This window comes from Podarcis muralis, chromosome Z, assembly GCF_964188315.1.
Source record: "Podarcis muralis chromosome Z, rPodMur119.hap1.1, whole genome shotgun sequence".
In the NCBI taxonomy this organism is placed as follows: domain Eukaryota; kingdom Metazoa; phylum Chordata; class Lepidosauria; order Squamata; family Lacertidae; genus Podarcis; species Podarcis muralis.
This window is the reverse complement of record NC_135673.1, coordinates 28,997,101-29,019,222: the sequence shown is the minus strand read 5'-3', so window position 1 is coordinate 29,019,222 and position 22,122 is coordinate 28,997,101. Positions and strand designations below refer to the sequence as shown.

At 43.3% G+C, this 22,122-nt stretch overlaps 1 protein-coding gene across 1 annotated transcript in view; it reads right to left on the bottom strand.

Moving 5' to 3' along the window:
* Positions 1-2,782: 2,782 nt before the first annotated feature.
* The window catches only part of SH3BGRL (SH3 domain binding glutamate rich protein like), a 33,129-nt gene continuing 13,789 nt past the window's right edge, over positions 2,783-22,122 (bottom strand). The window contains exons 2-4 of the mRNA XM_028714804.2: positions 9,307-9,492; positions 6,033-6,113; positions 2,783-3,641 (exon numbers count right to left, since the gene is read on the bottom strand). Of these exons, the coding sequence (XP_028570637.1) occupies positions 3,609-3,641; positions 6,033-6,113; positions 9,307-9,492 (300 nt within the window). The 3' untranslated portion in view covers positions 2,783-3,608. The remainder of the gene's footprint in view (positions 3,642-6,032; positions 6,114-9,306; positions 9,493-22,122) is intronic.

Sequence of the window (22,122 nt, the reverse complement as noted above, 5' to 3'; positions counted from 1 at the left end):
CATGAGTCAATATGACAATCTAAGATGTTTCGTTGCCTTACTGGTTGTAGAAATGACAATAAAAAGTAAATGTCAAAATTGCTTCCTGAAATTGGCTGTGATATTCCCTGCTGTAATATCCCCAAGACTGCCAAGTTATGATGATTCACATAAGAATATTTGTTCCCACCCTCCCATACTGTGTTTGGAAGAAGCCACATTCCTGGGAAGGAGAGTGAAGGTGGTAAGGGGACTCATGAACCCAAGATCTTGTACCATTGCACACCATTCAACACAGAGAGAAATGGGGACTTACATTCCAATTTAGAAGCACTATTTTCCCAGTGCTGACTCCATGTGAGTTATATTTACAAGTCCTAAAACAGCCACGTTTTTAAGGAAAGCAATTTTTTATCTCACTTGTAAAAGTGAGCAACTGAAAAACAACATCCACAACAGAGTCCAAAGTTTCTAAAATGCATGCAAGAAACTTAAAAGTACACATCTGTTCAAGCTCAATACATGGACCACAACTTCAATAGGCCGCCACTGTTCTTTCCAATGCAATGTGTTCATGCTTTTGTCCTTCCAACAGGAATAATCCTATCCCACCCTTGACTCAATTTACTACAGAGTGCTGTTAGAGCTGAAGCATCTCCAGATGCTAATTCACTGGAGGACAAAGAAAGAGACGGGCAAAAAGAGATGGCTTCCTACTGTATGGCAAAACATGGAAACAAACCATTGGTTCACCCTACTTTCTGCAGTCCTACATCACTTTGGGCACACATGTGCAAATACAATGTGTGAATCAGATCCCCATGGGTGTAGGCCACCTGTCTCAGTTATTAAAATTGCTGCCTATATATCCCTAATCTGGTTGAAACATGAATGATTAATCTGGACTGGGGAACCCTTTTCAGCCAAAGGGCCACATGACCTTCTAGACAACCTTCTGGAGGCCGCATGCCAGTGGTGGGTGACAGAAGCAAAAGTGGAACAACAATTTGCTCACATATCCCTCCGTATCTTTCATCTAGGAAAGCAAGAAGCACGATCACAGCTTAAGGTCACATTATATCCTGGCAAAAACACTAAATAGGTATAAAGCGGGCTGATGTGACTTGAGAAGATTCCCACAGGTAAGGTACATTTGCTTCCCACGGCTGAGGTTCCTCATCACCTGATTAAGTCCCAAAGAATGAAGAACATGCTATGGATTTCTGTAGCCCTCCTTCTATCTTGTGCACTGGTCGCGCTTCCATTTCCTAGGTCACTTCCAGACAAGTGATTTATTGGGCATTAAACCTCATTTGTTTGCACAATGTTTGTGGGCAAGTTATATGGTGTGCACTGTTGTCAAGCATTCATTCTGTATTTTTTTTTGGGGGGGAGGTTACATTACATCACGTCAAACATCTGTTATGCTACAATTTACAGTACATTTTCCAATCACATCCTTTCGAAAGAAAATCATTTGGAGTGAGGGAAGTAGGTTTATTGTTCAGGAGTGCCAAATCGACATTAAAGGTGTAGCCCGGATTTGCTGGCATGCAACTGAATCCCAACTGCAGTTGTCTGGAAGTGGTCCTGGTTTCTTGTTTCATTGGTATGAATAATTAGGAAAAGAATGGACAGCAAGACCCTCTGAGCAATGATTTGAGACTATGGATTGAAGTAGGTTTGCAACCCATAGCTTGCAAGCAAGCAATAACCCATAGTTTTCCGATTCAGATGTCACCGCAAGCTACAGTAATCACATCCCAAAAGACAGAAAGGGGAATCCATGCTGAAGAGGGGAGAAAGAAACATATTTTCCAATCCAAACAGAGCTCATACTAAGAAACCTGATCAGAAACAGCATTTGGGCTAAAGCAAATATTGAAAGCTACTCCGTATACTGCTGTGGTTCCAACTCTTTTACATTACAGAGCTTGTAAAATAAGGCAGCAGCTGCTTTTGGACTGCACCCATTTCTTCAAACATTGCATCCAACATTTTCTACTGGGGGGAAAAACAGGTCAGCGAGGGAAGTCACATAAATGCTTTCTCTCTTAAACTCCACTGTCTTCTCAAATATTCTGGAGTATGGAGACTTTACTCCTCAAGCTCATCACCCAGGTCTAACAAATGATAAGATGGTGACAAGCTACACTATGTCTAAAAAGGAAGCCTGATTCTCAGAGCGCTTGCATACAGTAGACAGTCCTGCAAATTGGTATGAATCCCATTCATAAACACACCAACTAAGGGAGCGGGGGGAAACCCTTGAAAAGAAAATACTTGGCAACAAGGATCAAGTAGACTATTAAGGTCAAAATCAACAGATTAGAAAGCATCTTTGTTCAATATGCAAGGGGACAAGAGATAAATTGTGGCCAGTAGACAAAAGGTGTTTGGCAAGGTATCACTGGATCAGAGCTTTGGCACACAGTCTTCAAGATTACTTTCCAACTTAGAGGCCTCGATGAATCAGTCCCCCAGAATGCTTTCTGAGTGAGGTTATTGCCTGTTGCATGATAACAGCTCAATATTGCACTAAATGAAAATCAACACGATGAGCAAAGATTGCTGAAAGCAGCTTCATGGCATTGCAAATCCACGCTGACAAATCTGTAGAGGTGGCATTTTCTCTCAGTATCTCTCTTCCTACAAAGCAGCGGAGATTTACTCAGAATGACTATTATTCCAAATAGCAATAACTTGATTATGCTTTTCAAGTTCTAAAACATACACGAGCAAAGTGGAATGGAATTTTTTTTTTGCAAAACGTCGCATGAAAGGCTTCAAATTTTACAGAAGATGAGGACCAGAGCAGGTTTATTTCTTGTGTTTTTTTGGCTTATTTGTAATATGGTTTGTTATGTACATTTCACCATGACTGCACTAAAATCTTACACAAGTAGGCATTTTCAGGTCCTTGAAAAACAGATATGTAATAATGTAATCAAACCTTGAGTTTGTGAGAATTTCTCACGTTGGTCACTCCAATGAGAATTATAAGGCATTTTTAATAAAGGTCTAAGCTGTGTGCTGAAAAATTACAGTAGACAATTTCAAAATGCATCCTACAAATGAAGAAATATCCTAACCTCAGCAAGCAACTACAACTATTACTACACTACACATTAACTTTTTGTATTTCAAAAAATCACATTTAAAGAAACACCATTATTTTTCAGTAATGTTTTTGAGGCACTGGCGTTGATTAACAGAATTATTTGCTGCTGTTTCAGCTGTTGGATCTACAAGTATAACTACAGATTTGCATTACTAATAGTAAAATAAGGTGGGGTGTTTTTTTAAGTTTACAAAAAAATAAAATAAAAAATTAAAAAATTGCCAAAAAGCAGATTGCACCACTTGGGTGAACAAGTGGGGGGAAATTCATTATTTCTAAACACTTCCTTTAATGACACCCTTTGTCTTCATGGCAAGTTTGAGTTTTCACTTGGCATTTTCCATTTTATATTCATGTATAGTGGGGATGCTGTGTGCAGCAATCAGCATAGGTGGTGGGGGGGTGGGGTGGAATTCTTGAAGCATAGATATTTTTGCTATTGTATCAAAAAGCTGTTGAAATTTCCCTTCGCAGAACATTTTAAGGCTTTAGGCACAGGGGAAAATATTCACGCTTCTTGCTTCGCCAGAGCTTCTGCCTCCTAGAACAACAACAATAACAACGTCATAAATAAACAAAATGCAAGGGTGTTACTACTATTAAAACAAAACAATGGCAACTTGGACACGTGTGTTTGTTTTGATGACAGACAAGAAAGGAAAAATTGTGGTGCTACTTGGGCAAATAACAAAGCCACATTGTGTAAATGGCAGAATTCCCACTGATCTCAGCTTATCACTCACAGGCCCAAGGAGACACTGTGTGCTAGCATAGGACATAAAAGGCAGACTAGCTCAAACACCGGCTGGGACTGCATAGTCTTGCCCCTTTCACACTGGTTCTGTTGCTCATTGCTGCTTCTGCCTTCTGCAACAACAGCGGGCAGGGAGTGGCTGGCAGTAGGAGGCCATGGACCCAGTGGAAAAGGGCAAGATGGCAGGGCTTCAACTAGTACTCGGCCATGCAATCCTAACCATATCTGCTCAGAAGCAAGTCCCACTGAATTCAGTTGGGCTTACGCCCAGAGATGTGGGGTTAGGATCACCGCCCAAGTCACTTAAATGCCTGAAAGTTCATGTTTCAAGGTGGGCTCAGAGCATATCTGAATAGAGGCTGATCCATTAGGATAGACAGGATACTGCCCCACCAACTGCAGTCCTTCTTACTTGCAGGCCAAGCCAGGGGTGGTCCTGCCTGCCATCCTCCTCCTCCTTAGTCTTGGTCTTCCACTTGCAGAGCTCAGCAGGAAGGAGGAGGATGGGTACAAAGCTAAAATTAGTAGGCTCTGGCTATCATTGGTTCTAGCTCTACCCACCTTCCTACCGCCCTAGTAGTCCCAATAGGAACCAGCACCCCTGGAAGAATCTGTTCCAATGTCTCTTTATCCTACATCTGTCAAAAGTTTTAAGTTGCATTCTAATTTGTGCAACAGCAAACCTAGAATGTCCTCCCTAGAGATGCTCAACAGCTACATTTCTATGTATTTCCTGCATTGTGAACTCCATTTTTTGCTGTTGTTGGTGATGAGTTTTTAAACCAGCACATTTTTAAACCAGATGTTTCCATTTAGAAACCTTGATTTTTTATTTTGCACTAAGTTGTTGCTTTGGGTATGTTTTAAACAAATTTATAAGTGTGTGTGTGTGCTTGTGTGTGTTTAAAAAACAACCACCCAAGTTTTCAGCACATACAGTATGTACTTGGCAGGGCCAATCCTGGCTCTCAGGTGTGTTTGCAAGGACATCACATGTACATTTTTTTGTGTATACTCAAATCCTGCAATCAGCAATTCAGTAGCTAGGTTTTGAAAAGTCAAGGTATATCCCCCAGAGTTTCTTTTCAGGGAAACTGGTGTGTGTCTCTCTGTGTGCGAGAGATATAACCAAAACACACACATACACAAAAAGCAATGGTTCACAATACAAATGCTAAATATTTTCAAACCCTCCCCCTTTTAAATTCAAGGAGTCAATAAGCATGACAGCTAATAACCTTAAGAACAATAACCTTAAGAACCAACTTATCAGATCAAAAGGTGGGCTGGAGAGAAAATGTAGCACTGTGAATACTTGATAGCGAATCAATTACTCTTCAAACGTGTTTACATAGAAGAATGCTAGCAGGCAAGCTAGTCCTATCTCATCTGATTGAAATCAGAAAAGAATTTTCCCATTTCAAGACCTCTCACAGGAATCCAGTGCTTAACTAACCTAGACAGCTACGCAAAACAAGTCTGTAAACTACCTAAGGCAAAAGTCTATTACAGAGACAGCAGGTTCCAAGAATGTTCAGATATTTCACGGCTAACATTCACCTTTACAACAAACGCTTTGGCAAGTTCTGATTTTTAAGGACTCCCTCTCCTGTCCCCTCTTGTGGATTGTTTCCCTACCCACCTCCTCTCTTTCCTACACATTATGGTAAGCACAGGATTTAAGCAGTCTACTTTCTGCCAGAAAAAGCAGCCAACCTGGATCAGGGCTAAGGTGCGGGGGGGTGGGGTGGGGGGAGAGAGAGAGAGAGAGAGAGAGAGAGAGAGAGAGAGAGAGAGAGGTTTAACCCTTTCTTCCCTGCAATACTGCCCCATCAAGGGTATACCAGTAATACACAGCACCATTGGGGCAATTAGCAGCACCTCTCTCTCTCTCTCTCTCTCTCTCTCTCTCTCTGTGTGTGTGTGTGTGTTCGAGGTGGGATGATTTCAGTAGGACAATGGTGCAGAGGGTTAGGTGCCCCCAATGCTGCAGTCATTATCTGGATAGTGAGTGATCCTCCATAGATGCTTTCTGCAAAAGCACATAGCTTGACTTTCTGAAAACAAGTAGAAATCTTCCCTTAGAACTACTATGATGTTTTACTAAAGAAGTGAAAATATTTACGCAAATACCTGTCTGGGGGGGAAAAGCAGGCATCAAGATGAAATTATACGTACCTTGGAACCAGGTGGGGCAGTCAAGCCTAAAAAGGCGTATACCGCATTATTCTCTCTAGCTTCGAAGAAATCGTCATAGTTCTTTCAGATTAAAAAAAAGCAGAAAGAGAATCAACATTCCAGCAATAACAATCCAGTTAGAATGGCTCATCCAAGGGTCACCAACATGGCACCCTTGGGCACAATAGAGCCCATTGAAGTCTTACCCTGGCACTTGCAAAAACCATTCTCACACAATGCCCCCTTGGTTGTGAAGATGGTTATTGAAAAGTTTAAGAAGTTGGAAAAGCGACAATCCTTCCCACTTCCTTTTTCAACTCTACGTCCTTTTCAAGATTCAGATTAATTCTACTGGTTCCAATGTTTACACTTTGGAAAGCCAAAATGTTTGCGTTAGTGCTTATTTTCTCCCCCCCCCCCCTTAAACTCTCTCAGGGAGGGGCTGATCTGGGAAGTAATCAGAAGGTGCTCACCCCAGAATCTAAAAAGGCTGGTGAACCCTGGGCTAGTCTTTGAGATATGGTAGGTGGGGGCTCATGCAGGGAGAAGTGTTCTCTAAGATTAGGTTATGAAGGAGACTGCATCATTTCTTAAAAATGATAATAATCAGCATCCAATTTAAAAATGAAAAATTTGAATAAGAACATGGGAGGAGATTGATGCTGCAATCCTGTACAGATTTGCCTGGAGTGAATGGAAATTATTTCTGAGCAGGCATTGCACAGGATGACACCGGTAAATCCCAAAGCTTTCTGTGTCTTGCATGATGGAAATCTAAGTGAACTCAAACAGGAAGCCAAAAGCAAAAGGGGAAGCTACACACTTCCACATTTTAGTGGGACTGGATCCAATTTGCGCCAGGGAAAGTCCAAGCGTGTACACTGCTTAAGCAAATACAGTATAATGTATTTTGGTAAGGCAGAGTTGCTGTTTTTAAGTGACAGCTGGTGCTCCGACCCCTGGAAGGGAAAGGATAATGAAAAATAGACCACCCAGATACACCATTTCCTTTCAATTATTATTATTAATTAACCATCATCAGTGACATATTGCTGGATTCAGTCAGGTTGACTCTATACTGCCAAGTGTGACAGAGAAAACCAGTAATTTTGCAACTGCAGTTGAGAAAATACTAGTGTTTAACGGAGCCAGCAGGAGGTTTTTCAATTCCCCCTGTGATGTAATCAGCCTATCTCTTTAATGCAAAGCCTCTCCCACCAAAGGTCACAGATCTCGGGCAGGTCACATGGGAGAACCAAAGTGAAGTTAGCCAAGGAGCTGCCATTAAGGGCAAAACATTTTGCATGTCTTCAAGTCATAAAGGCCAGGCACCTAAAGCAGAGTCTCGTCTTATGAGTATCAAGGGAATAACACAGAAAGCTCCAGATCAGCCACAATAAAACAGGAGAAAGGGGTTAGAATATGAGCATACTGCATGGTTTTTACACACTGGGTAACTTATTACATGGTTTTAACTCCTCAAAAGGCTCCAACTCCTCAAAAGATTCCATCAATAGTGTCTCTGAAAATTTTTACATATCATTTGGGAAGACAGGCAAACTAATGCCAGTGCACTGGATGAAGCAAAGATCACCAGTGTCAAATCAATGATTCTTCAATATCAACTTCGTTGGACTGGTCATGTTGTTCAGATGCCTGATTATCATCTTCCAAAGCAACTACTCTATCCCAACTTAAGAATGGAAAGCGAAATACCGGTGGATAACACAAGAGGTTTAAAGACTTTCTCAAGGCAAATCTTTAAAAATGTGCTATTAAAAAAAAAAAGGTAAAGGGAGCCCTGACCATTAGGTCCAGTCATGGCCGACTCTGGGGTTGCACGCTCATCTCGCTTTATTGGCCGAGGAAGCCAGCATACAGCTTCCGGGTCGTGTAGCCAGCATGACTAAGCCACTTCTGGCGAACCAGAGCAGCACACAGAAACGCCGTTTACCTTCCCGCCAGTGCGGTACCTATTTATCTAGTTGCACTTTGATGTGCTTTCGAACTGCTAGGTTGACAGAAGCAGGGACCAAGCAATGGGAGCTCACCCTGTAGCGGGGATTCGAACTGCTGACCTTCTGATCGGCAAGTCATAGGCTCTGTGGTTTAACCCACAGCGCCACCCGTGTCCCACTAAAAAATGTGCTATAAACACCAACAATTGAGAAAACACTGGACTGCCAGCGCTCCAAATGGAGAACAGCCTTTAACAAAGGTGTATGAAGACGCTCAAACTCAGGACGAAAGGGAGAAACGTCCTAAGAGGAAGGCACGCTTGGCAAATCCTCACCGTGATCAACTCCTGCCCGCAAACCTATGGCCCCACTGTGGAAGGACGTGTGGATCCAGAATTGGCCTCCACAGTCACTTAGGGACTCACTGTTAAGACTGTGTTCATGGAAGACATGGAAGAATCTTACTTGGCTACAAGTGATCGCCAAAGAAGAAGACATGATTTTAAATTTAATCAAAAAACCTTTGCCGGTCTAGGGAGATTGGCAGGCTTTTAGACCTGTTTGTAAGTGTTATATTTGTAACCATTTATATATGAAGCTATGGTACGTGGGTGGCGCTGTGGGTTAAACCACAGAGCCTAGGACTTGCTCATCAGAAGGTTGGCGGTTCAAATCCCCGTGATGGGGTGAGCTCCTGTTGCTCAGTCCCTGCTCCTGCCAACCTAGCAGTTCGAAAGCACGTCAAAGTGCAAGTAGATAAATTCCGGTGGGAAGGTAAACGGCATTTCCGTGCACTGCTCTGGTTCACCAGAAGCGGCTTAGTCATGCTGGCCACATGACCCGGAAGCTGTACGCCAGCTCCCTCGGCCAATAAAGCAAGATGAGCACCGCAACCCCAGAGTCGGTCACTACTGGACCTAATGGTCAGGGGCCCCTTTACCTTTACCTTATATATAAAGCTGTTTTATGCTGAGTCAGATCATTGGTCTATGTAGCTCAGCATTGTTTACACTGACTACTAGAGACGCCAGGGAGTGAACCTGGGGCTTTCTGTGTGCAAAGCAGATGCTCTACGACAGAGCTACAGCCCTTCGCCAAACTTTTAATACAAAGTACAAAAAAAGAGGACAAGAAAAAGAAACTGCTGCCCACTGTCACAATATCCCCCCACCCCAAACCGAAATTTGGGTCCTGAAAATTGGATGTTCACTTTTGGACTAGGATGGAGGATTTCTTCTCAGCCCTAATTTCAAGGCTTGCACAGAATTTCCCACTGTATCCTTCCAAAAAGCAGGTAAGAGAGGCCTGGTTCTCACCCCAAGGTACCGGCCATCATTGAAGATTCGTGGAGGCAAAGGATTCCCACTGGTCGGCCGGCAGTTTTCGGGGATGTTCTCCCGCATCCATTTGCGGTTCTCTTCATTGGCCGCGATGTCCTTCTCCTCATACTCTATCTTGTTGACTTCCAAAAAGCCACACACGTCCTGCTGCTGCTTTTTAATCTGGAACAATATATATATATATAGGAATCAGGTGGGAATAGAAATTTAGTAATAACAGGATCAAATCTCATGGATCAGAATAAGCCGGGGGGGGGGAGAGGTATGTCTTTACAAGACATTCTGAAGCAACTGGTGGGTGATGTTTCATGTGCAACGGGAGGAAGTGCCTCACAATGCAGGGGCAATGGTAGGAAATGCCCATTTTTGGTTTACCGCCCTGTAATACTCTGTAGTGTTTACCATAAGTAAAATCTCCCCAGGCAACCTAAGTGATTTTGCAAGTCTATACAGAAGGAAAGGCAGTCTTTCAGGTAACCTGGTCTGAAGTCGTTCAGGGCTTTATATATTAGTAACAATATATTGAACATGTCCCTGTAACTGATTGTCAGGCAGTGAAGTTCCCTCAGCACAGGTGCAATAATGTACACGACTGGGTGCTACAATCAACATTATGGCCACAAGGTTCTCACCAGCTACACCTTATGGACCAGACTCAAGGGAAGCCCCCCAAAGAAGGCATTACAGCAGTCCAATTGTGAAGTTATCAGTGCATGAATCCCAGTGGCCAAACTATCCCTGTCTAGGAAAGGGCACATTTGGCATACCAAGCTAAGCTGGTGACCAGCAACCAAATTGCTGTTATGGGTGGGACTAAAAGAAGGTTCTCCAAGGCCAATCATACAGCACAGGCAGGTTTCTACAAATAAACAAAGTGAACTACTACTGGCCTACAGGAGCATCTAACCATGGTTACTACCATTTCTCACCCAAATGTAACCTACATTATTTATTTACTCGTGACTGGATAGTATCCTGGGTTGTTGGCATCCATCTGGCTTGAGAGACAATGGAGGACACACTCCTTTACAGAAAGGGCCAAAAGCTCAGTAGTTGAACATCTACTTTGCATGCAAAAGATCCCAGATTCAGTCCCTGGAATCTCCAGGTAAGGACAGGAGAGCGGCTGCCCGTCAGTGTAAACAATGCTGGGCTAGATGGACCAGTGGTCTTACTCAGTATAAAGTCAGATTCCTATGTTGGTATAATGAAACTGTAGGTTTCAGACTGCGCATCTGTCCATCTCCAGATAACTCCTGTCACTAGAAAATAAGCTTAAAAAGAAGCTGGCTTTAAGCTAATGAGACTACTGTTAAGAAAAGCAGCACTACAAACACTGTGTTACTTCCGATTCAGGCCAGATGCTGGACTCTTCAAGCAGCTTTCCCATATTTGGACAAGTAAAAACACCCAAATCCTCTACTGAGCAGATGTGAGGTCAGAAGATAGGCAGACAAGCTCCAAATATGGTAGCTAAGCTCCTTGGCATGCTGGAGTATAGAGGCTGAAAGGGGAAGCAAGAGGGAGAAATACAAGTTGATTCTCACGTCTGAAGCTTCTGGTAGGATGCTCATTCAGCTACGTACACTGCAGTGACATGAAGGATGAAGGCAGAGGCATGGTCTACACATGCAGCAGAACAGGATGGACTACACTAATTGAGACTGCAAGTCTGAATGTTGCCTTGGCATTACAGCTCCTTCTTTGCAAACAGAAAACCAGCTCAACAGGCAAAGGGCTTGGCTAGAATGACCTCTCTGGTGTCCTAGTTTTCTCTCTGCTAGGAGGTATTTGTTGATAGGGCTACAGCCATTCTACCACCTCATTCTGCTGCATGTGTAGAGCAAGCCCAACAGACAATATTGTCTAAGCCAACCTTCACCAACCTCCTAACATGCCTGCACACAATTCCTTGTCACCTATGGCTATCAAGGTAGTGCTATAATGCGAGGTTGCTTTAACTAATCCTCATAGATTATTATTTTTTGCAGAAAGGAAATACGAATGTACAGGGTCATGCAAGCAAGGGGATGTAACTTGCACTGTCAAAGAACAGACATAGAGGAGAAAATTGAAACAGACTTTTAAAGAGAAAACAGAAACGAAAACCACACCTTTTGACAAGGGTCTGTGTGGATGGCCAGTCACACCGTGGATACTTTCAAAATTAATTAAACAATCCAGAAATGATTCTGCTCTCTGGAATAAACTTGCATCAAGCCAGGAACTGCTCTGTGTTTTACAGAAACACTGTGTAGTCAATAGCTCACACTCTTCCCTAATTAATAAAGCAGCAAGCCAGCGGTACAGAGCCGAAAATTTTCTGAATTGTTTTCCAGTGCTTTCTGTAGCATAAGCTCATTAGTAACAACAAATAGATGGCAATTACAAATAAAATATTTGGAATGCTTGACAATTTCAAAGGTGTTTTTTTTTAAAGCTTTGCTGAACATGCTAAAATGAGATCACTCTCTAGAGCACGAGGAAAACCCACATAACAGCCCAGTTCAACTTCCGTCTGCTTTTTTAAAATGTTTATTTGGCAAAATGTCCTTCCAGTGGGAGTGGGGGAAGGGAGGGCTTTAAGTCTCCGCAAGATCGCTTCTAGAGTGCCAATCAGCTATAGAGCAGGCACAAGACAGAATGATTCTTGAACACTGTCAGACCAACAGCAAGTCAGAATGGAAAAAGAAATTTATGTCACACAGTGAAGTCGGGAATAGTGGTGGGTAAAGGTAAAGGGATCCCTGACCATTAGGTCCAGTCGTGGCTGACTCTGGGGTTGCGGCACTCATCTCGCTTTATTGGCCGAGAGAGCCGGCATACAGCTTCCAGGTCATGTGGCCAGCATGACTAAGCCGCTTCTGGCGAACCAGAGCAGCGCACGGAAATGCCATTTACCTTCCTGCTGGAGCGGTACCTATTTATCTACTTCCACTTTGACATGCTTTCGAACTGCTAGGTTGGCAGGAGCAGGGACCAAGCAACGGGAGCTCACCCCATCGCGGGGATTCGAACTGCCAACCTTCTGATCGGCAAGTCCTAGGCTCTGTGGTTTAACCCACAGCGCCACCCACATGCCACAGCGCCAGGTAGGGCAAAAGGCAAGGAGCCCGGCAGTAGGGGGAGTCTCTATTCTCCTACCTACTGAGGGTTACACTGAGGATAAGGGGGAATAAATAAGCTGGCTACCAGTACCGTCTCTTGGACTGGATATAAGACGGCAGGCTGGCACCCCATCTGCCCTAGAAGGATGTGTCCATAGCTCAGGTAAGAGTCTCAGAAGTGTGCAGTAACAATAGGGTCTGAAAAGCCAAGAAGCACAATTAAGCTATTTTGGGTAGGCCTATCAGCAGCCCTGTTTCCTGAGGAACGCTTAGGAGAGCTGCAGACTGAGAAGCCAGAACAAATAAATTCACCCCAGCTTTGCCCTCATTTCAGATCAGCGGGGCAGGGTTCAGGATCAAGTGCAGCCAGGTCTCTGCTGGGCCTACTCTGCCTAGGGCTAGCTCCATCTGTCCCAGCTACAAGTTATCCTTTGTTCTGCTTGCTTTATATACCTAAATACCACAAACAAACAAAGTATCTTGGCGCTAATCATCACACATCCATAAAAACAACACAAAGTAATTTAACCTCTGGGCAACGATTCACAGATAACTGACGGACTGAGCAAGACACATCAGAAGCAGGCATTTGAAACAAAGTGCTGTCTTGATATTGTATTAATTAGGCAACAAATTCCCCAACCAAGGCACAGATGCACTAAACATCCTGTTTCTTGCAGGAGCAAGGCACCCTTTTCAACTCTGGCTCCGGCCTGGTGGAACTCTCTGCCGCCTCATGAGACCAGGGTCCTGCAGGATCTGATTTCTTTCCTCAGGGCCTGTAAGACAGAGCTTGGAGCCAATTTGATTCCCTCCCTCTCTTTTTTCTTTTCCTTTCTCCCCCTGCGATGAGGCTACATTTTAATGTTTCAATATTTTAATGTTGTATTTTAATTTTGTTTGTAAGTTGTATTCATTCAACTTGTTTTTATTATTGCTTGTTTGCAGCCCTGAGCCCAGCCTTGGCTGGGGAGGGCGGGGTATAAATATAAATTATTATTATTAATAGTGCCTCTCTGGCTGAAGACAAAGATTGGCTAGGGATACATGGTACAAGGTAAGCTGGTCCCAGACTGTGTATTAAGAGGAAGAATTTGACTTTGTACCCTATAGACAGTTAATACAGATCCTATGTTACTCAAAGGAGAACGTCTTCCTGACACCAACCATCTCGCATCCTGCAGCAAAAGAAAACCCACACTTTGGAAACAAATATATGGGTTCATTACCTAACTGACGGTAAGCCCCCTCAGCACCCTCACAGAACTACAATTCCCAAGATTTCTTTGGAGAGGGTTAGTTTTCAATATGAGCGGTACCAAAAGGTGTATTTTTAAAAAACAACAACAACCAGGAATGACACTCATTGTTTCTGGCATACTACTAAGTTGTACAGGGCACCCTTGGTGCCAGCCCACAGGATCTGTCCATTCAAATTGCCTGAACTGCTGTTGATAAAACTCAGAAGAAGAGAGCCGCTTTTCAGTGGAGCGATAACAAGGGAGAGATGGGCTGCTGCCAAGTCAAATTAATTTATCCACAGGGAACTAAGCCAGTCTGGAGGTCCTAACTGCATGTCGTTTTGACATTCCAGAGAACACCAGGAATGCGCATACCATTCCAATTTGAAAGAGCACCCTGCGAAACTGCCCAGCTGAGAACAACAGTTGTGCTTTCAGAGTCTAAAACGAACACAAAACCAGCCAAGAAGTTAACCTGCATGCCACAAACAAACAAAGCCAAGAACTTTTATTTCTAAAGGGCACAGAATTTCCTTGCATTACTGTAAACGAAATAAAAGGAAACTCTGTAGCAACTGGAATTTGATGTGGCTGCTTCTAGCTGGGCTTTTCGGCTTTTCACTTTTTGAAAAGGCAACTTTTTCCCACTTTCTGGAAAAGCCAGGAACCTTTATCAAGCCAAGGCCCCATTCACTTCTGGGAAATCTTCTGGGGGCCACGTGCTTATAGTGTGCAGGGCCAGAGACAGAAGTGAGCAGAGTAACACATGCAAATTTTAGCTTTGTATGGGAGGCTTGGCTTCCTACAGTAGCCTATAAACACTCACAAACCCATCTCTCTCAAGGGAAGCAAGAGGCAGTTCCAGAGTTCAAAGACCCATCCTGCCTGGCAAAGGCACACAAGAAGGATGCAAAGCAGGGCGAGTGAGAGAGTGTGACCCAGAGAAAGGAGGGGTGGCTGGGGACGATGACCTGGTAAGAATCCTAAAGGCCAGAAAGAGAGATCTAGAGGGCTGAGCTTTTGGAAAATTTTGCTGGCCCGGGTACATGCCTGCTCCTCCCTTCCCATCAGCTTGTATATTTGTAAATCAAATGAGTTAAACATGGCACAAATCTCCAAAACTTCCTCCTTACAAAGAAACTGATCCTGTAAAAATGATGTGGGGCACACAAACAAATCCTCCAGAAGACTAGCCATGTTAGCCCATTGAACAAAAAAAAAAAAAAAAAAAAGATCAACCAAGGAATAAGCCTACAAAGTCATTCAGCTGAGACAGTTGCCTCCTTTTGTCCTCAGTGAAACATAAAGGGCTTGGGTTCAGACATAGTTTGTGGAGGACATGAATATACCCAATTTGCCCTTAGGGATTTTTTTGTAAAGCGACCAACCCTTCAGTTAGAGCTGTTGGAAGAGATGGCTCAAACAAGGTAAGTGCATAAAGTGATGGTTATAGACAAGTCATTGTTTAGCTATACAGTGGTACCTCGGGTTACAGACACTTCAGGTTACAGGTTACAGACGCTTCAGGTTACAGGCTCCGCTAACCCAGAAATAGTACCTCAGGTTAAGAACTTTGCTTCAGGATGAGAACGGAAATCGCGCCGCAGCAGTGGGAGGCCCCATTAGCTAAAGTGGTACCTCACGTTAAGAACAGTTTCAGGCTAAGAATGGGCCTCCAGAATGAATTACGTTCTTAACCCGAGGTACCACTGTAGTGTGAACAATATCATAAAGCAAGGGCTGGTGAAACTGAGCCCCTCTGAATGTTGCTTGACTAGAATTCCCAACATCCCCCGTTACTGGTTATGCTGACTAGGGATTGTGGCAGTTGGAGTCCAACACTATCGGGGGGGGGGTGTCAAAGGCTCCCCACTCCTGCCTGAAAGACTACCAGGTTTACTGCTGCAGAAACTTTTGTTAGCTACAGACTACTTCACCGGTTGCATATTGTGATGCATTAGTAAACAAGCTCAGCTCACAAGAAGTTTGGCAACCTGTAAGTGCCAAACGGTGCCACAAGATTTATAGTATTTAGATTTAGAGTTTCCTGAAGGCTACATAAACATAACACCATGGAATATTACAGCTCACTCTTCTTCCTTAAAAAGAACATTAATAAACACAAGCTGGTTTTTTCCCTCTGCTACTGCCATTTCCAGATACTCAGGTTGCACAAACCTTCACAACATTCCACTGAGAGAAGCAAGAGGTAAACTTGCAATAAATCAAGAGACAGCACTCATTGCTGGAAGCAAAATGCCATCTTGGCTTTGACTTTTTTCACTTTCTATTTCAGTAGCAAACCAGAGTCAGAACTGATTCAAAAGCAGAACAAAGGTGCTCTTCAATTATCAACCCTACAGATTAACCTTCTCACCAAATCTATCAATCATTTAATGCTTCAGTTTATTAATCTGCCAAAGAAAACTATTTAAATGCTTGTGGCCAAGTTTTCTCTCTCTTGAATGTGTAGAAGGAAAGACATAGAGCCAGTTCACACCTAATGCTAAACCAAACTATGTCTTCAGGAGAATGCACAAACAAGTACCGTAGGTTCCTCAAGAGGAGATCATGGTCACCGTGCTCCTCCCCCAATCCTCCTGCTGCTGCTGTGCTAAGCCATGATTTGGTTTAGCCTGTCATCTGAACTTGGGTTTATGGTTTGTCTTGCTCCACTGGCAGCAGCAACAGGGCTGAAGAGAAGCAAAGAGATGTCAATCTCTGCCCCAGGAGCCAGTGCTTTTGGGCTAAATCACAGCTTGGCTTAAGGCTCCATTTGAACCAACTTACTATGGTTTGGAACTCTGCGGAATATTCTGTGAGAAGGAGCACACATTGTTTGGAAAACAAAAGCAGGCAAGAATTTCTAAACTGTGGTTTGTGTTGTACATTTGGAAGCTGAGTCTGGGTTCTAAGTTATGATTATTGCAATCCATGGTTTAGTGTGATGTCTAAATTGAGACAATGCCACTCAGTGATGCAGAGGCAGGTAGGGATGAGGTTCTGTCACTTACCGTATTTTTCGCTCTATAACACGCACCCGACCATAACACGCATGTAGTTTTTAGAGGAGGAAAATCCATAGGCATGCCACCCGTAGGCATTTCCTCCATAACACGCACAGACATTTCCCCTTACTTTTTAGGAGGAAAAAAGTGAGTGTAATGGTGCAAAAAAATACGGTATTTAACAACAGGGCAACAAGGCCAGCTCCTGGGGTGCTATTTGCTAATCTTCTGCATGCCAAATAAATAGGCAGAAAAAGAGGTAGATTGGCAAGGCATGCATGGATAAAAGGGAGGGCATGGAGGATTTCCAAAGTCCCAAGCAAAATGACACAAAACAGTGAACAAGCTTTTGAGTCCACCAGTAGTCTTCATTAGGCTAGATGTTAAGCAAAGCAGGATTTGAGCGGAAAATGCTCAAAATGTGCAAGAAACTCTAGCTTGGTGTTCAAGCCATAGTATGCACTGGCCAAACAAAATTCATGAAGGGGCGTGGCTATGGTTGTCACAGAGTGCCAGCATTTACTACCACACCATTGATGTCACCACTTTAAGAAAACGGTCATGTGGACCTCACTCCTCAGTCTCCCAAAGACTTCTAGCAATCCTGCTAATAGGGTGCTGAGTACCCTCAGCTGGTGCTGACATCTCTTCAGACCATAGGTCATTCAAGCACCATCAGGACATTTGCAGCAAAGAGCTCCAAGCGCTTTCCCTGTTGTTCTGCATTGCATGAGGTCTGATAAAACATGACTATTTTTAGAAGTGGGTAATTACTGCTGAACTCTTGCTGCTTCTGCTGTCTCAGGCACTGGGGCTTTCTTGAGCCAAGAATCACACATGAAGTCATGTCACCTGCAAAAGCTTCTGCAGCTGGCGACAAAACATTCTGGGCAACTGGTGGACAATCAAAAAAGCACATGCATACAGTATATGTGTTTGATGGTGGCTTTGAAATGCATATGCAATGCACCAAAATGTTCAGGTAGGAGTTGTGCTGAGAGAATAAGAAAATACAAAAAAAAAAACAAAAACCCTCAAAAAATTAAATAGAAAAGATGTAATGGTTTCAGATGGTGAACTTATTTTAGTGAAAACTAAACACACCTCACCAAGTGTGAATTGCTAAGACTGGATACATTTAGGACTGATGATGTAAGCAGTGGACTAGCTTCAAGGTCACCAAGCCATTTCCTTCATGTGTGTGCCTTGAAGGCACATACAGGTAATATCACAAATGGTAATGGCACATTTAAGCTACATGAGAATCAGCCTCTGTAAAGTTCTCATCCCACCATAGATAGGATAGTACAGAACCAGGATCTGGGACCTTCTGTAACAAAGCCACTGCTAAGCTACAGTGCTTCCCTCAGACCCAGATGCTTGGAGAACTTCATCCAAAAAGAGGCATTGGACCTGCAGGAAACCCCAGTACACTTGAAGAACTATGTTAAGCAGCCCAGCTCGCCCAGACATTTCTCCTTGGGCATTGGACAAGCCTGTACATTGCTTCAAAGGATCCAGAATCTTTGCCACTCTCCCTCTCCTCATGAGCCAAGCCAGAGGAGGGTCCAGTGGGAGAACTGGTGGAGGAGTATCTGCCAGGCTGCAAAAAGACCAGAGGTCTAATCAAGGGGAGATGGCATCAGGTGCATCGTGATGGAACAGGCTCTACAGTACTTGCATAAAACCACTTGGGGTGCTTCCAGACAGAGATTTATGGCAGAATCAGTGTTACTTTGGCACAGAAGTTTTTTTGCACTGTCCACATGACAACAAAATGCCAGTGCGCGGCATTTAAACACAATAATAATATGGGTTTCTGTTTTATCACAGAGAATCCATCAATTAAAAAAAAAATGTCTTCTACATCTGCAGTCACTGCTGGCATGGAAGTTTGCTAGTGCATTTGGGGGAGAGGGCAGAGTCTGTCTTATCTGTTGTGGCATTTCGTGGGCAGTCTCTGTCACTTTGCCTCTACATCCATTTGCTCCTCACCTGAGCATTTGCTCCTCACCCAGCTATTTTGTTTCTGGCGATTTAAATGATACGGACATACTGGGTACCTATTTCCACATGCTGAGGCATGCTGGAATTTCAACAGGCCAGTTTGGAGGAGCTATTCTCTGAAGAGCTAAATACATGTGGGAAATTTCCATGGAGACGGCGGGTGGCATTCAACTAAGAACAGAGTCACAGAATTAATGAACTACCTTAATCATGTTCATTAGTTTTAATAGGTCTACTTCCTATAAATCACAGCATATACATCGGTTCCCTGGGAAGACAAGATTGCTTGTTAAAGCACCCTGGTAACTGTGGCTCTATCAGGGGAATTGGGGGTGGGTTGCCTTCTAACAGCTCTCAGCACCCTTAACAAACTACCAAGAGCCTTCTTGGTGGGTGCTCCCGAAGTTTGAACTCCCTCCCTAGAGAAGCTAGACTGACTCCCTCCTTGTTGTTCTTCCGCCGGCAGGTGAAGATTTTCTTGTTCCAACAGGCTTTTAGGAACTGACTGCTTTGAATTAAAGCACTGCTGCTGTGCTGGTTTTATTGTACAGGCAGTGACCATTTCACACAAGGGTTCCGTTCCTTGCCCCCATGCATATATTAGCATCCCCCATCCCGGTCCACCCCTCCCCACACCATTCTACCTTCTTCTGGGTCCAAAAGGACCCACATGGCGGCAATAGGTAAAGGTAAAGGTACCCCTGCCCGTAAGGGCCAGTCTTGACAGACTCTGGGGTTGTGCGCCCATCTCACTCAAGAGGCCAGGGGCCAGCGCTGTCCGGAGACACTTCCGGGTCACGTGGCCAGCGTGACATCGCTGCTCTGGCGAGCCAGAGCCGCACACGGAAACACCGTTTACCTTCCCGCTAGAAAGCGGTCCCTATTTATCTACTTGCACCCAGAGGTGCTTTCGAACTGCTAGGTTGGCAGGCGCTGGGACCGAACAATGGGAGCGCACCCCGCCGCAGGGATTCGAACCGCCGACCTTTCGATCGGCAAGCCCTAGGCACTGAGGCTTTTACCCACAGCGCCACCCGCGTCCCCATGGCGGCAATAGCACGTCACAATTTGACAAGCCTAAAATGGTCTTCACCTGTACTTACTGGCATGTTTTAAACAAATTTTATATATGAATATAGTTTTAATTCTATCAATATTTAATTGTAACTTAATGATTGGTTTTTCTGTGTTTTTAAAGATTCTTGTTTTTATCAGTAAGCCGCCTTGAGTCACGTCAGGAAAAAGGCAGGGTATAAATTAACAGCAGCAGCAGCAGCAGCAAAAACAATACAGTTCCAAGGATTCTTTGGGTGGAACTATGACTGTTTAAAGAAGTATCACAGTGTTTTAGTGTTGTATTGTGTTCAGATGATCAAATTACAAATATAATAAGGATTAGGGAAGGCAGGCAGCAAGATGATAGATTTAGAGAAAAGTGGAACATATTTCATATCAACTGGAATGAAAGGATACAGGAAGGAGACAATAGATCCATATAAGCTATTGGGGAAGATAAAGACTTAAATATATCCAAGATCAAGTTGTCTACAAAATGTGCTTGGTCTGAGTAATTTCTTTTTAGTGCTGTGATTAGATTACAAATTAAATTGGAATGAATGAGCAGCTTGCGTTGAATAATGCTGAATTTCTCTGAACAGTGTGCATTTAATATTTATAAAACATTTGTTTATCTGCAGATAGATACATTCGGGCTTCAGTTTTGTATTCAATAATTATACTACTAAAATGTGCATATTTTAGTTTTATTCTTAAGGAAAGCAAAGAACCTTTCACGTCAGGAAAACATATATTTTTGTGTTTTAAAAAACACAAACAAAAATATACACTACCTAACATCAAAGAGTTAATTTGGTATGATACGAACACAACCTCTTATTGTCTTAGAAAAAGAAAAGTGTGGGGGAAGAACAGCAGAGTTGTGTTCTGATGCAAAAACCTAGAAGATCACATTGCTTCCGATAACTTGACAAGAAAGTAAACTAAAAGCAGCTGGTTTTACTCCAGGGAGACAGAGATTGTCAGATGGGCCTCTCACTTGACACCGTTTCAAGCTGCATATGTATTTAACATGAGGAAGCCAGTATTCCTTCGGGTAGGTGGGAGCCAACACAAGCTCTGCAAAATTAAACTGAGTATTTGTGCTGTCCAGATTTTATCCTAGCAAGCTTACTTAGTGCATGTAGTACAATAGACAGTGGAAAGGGCAAAATGGGAGGAATAATAATAATAATAATAAATGAACTAGGAGAGCAGAATTAGGAGTTATTTTGAAGACTTCTGCAAGGTATTCAAAGGAATGTGAAGGGTAGCTTTATTAATGTAAGTGAAAGTTGCACTTTAGACAGGTATACTTAAAACAAATAATTATTCTGCGGCAATAGCCACGGTATGAGAGCTTGCTTGTGGGATTGTTTGTATGTTTTTAAAAAGCACTTCAAATGATCATTCATTATACAACACAGCATAATGCATAGAGTCCTTTATAAAAGTTGATGTACAAGAACAAAATATTTCCCGATCAAATTAGACGTATTAACTGCCTCCAAACATACACTGTCCAAATATTCCAAAGTTTGTCAAACTGTTCAGAAAGTCTTATGCATGTTCTTCAGCCTCAAGAAAGGACTAGTTTCACAAAAGAAACCAGCAGTCTACTGCACACTTTTTAAGAATTGCAAAAGCATTTTCACAGTCTATTTGTCTTAGCAACAACCCTGTAAGGTAGACCACTGTTGCGATTTTTTTTGTTTTTACTAAAGATAATCAAAATGGACAGGCAACAATTTGCCCAAGACCACCCAGCAAAAAACAAAAAACACAACAACCCCAAAACCCACACAGCTAAAAAAGTCCCGAATCCATGATTACTCTACCTGCTAAGTTGGGGGGGGGAGCAGCTTACTCTCTCACAATACCTACTTTTAAATGAAATTTAACTTACAGGTCCTGTGCTGCTGATGTCTGGTGTCATCTTCCTGGCAAAATTCACCTAGTTCAGAATTCTATTTCTAAGGCATCCAGATAATTGCTTCTAGAATCTCACAAATAAAGTCATCAACCAAACTGCCATCCTCAGTTGCCCTCAGGCGCTCCTACCCAGAGGTTACACAGAACAGCCTTCAACAACCTGGTGCCCTCCAGATGTTAATGCAATAATGTAAAATCTTTGTGGGCTGAGGCTGGAGGCTCAGGTACTCTGGCATCACTGGTGGCCAAGCAGAGGCCTGTGGGAAATTAATGAGGAGGACCTCAGTGCAATAACACTCTTCCCCACTTGTAATTCTCAGTAACTGGTCTACAGAGGCATACCACCTCTGATACTGGAGCTAATATATAGAAGTCATGACTAGTAGTCACTGCTGATAGTCCTTGTCCTCCATCAGGCACCCCCAAACTCAGCCTTCCAGC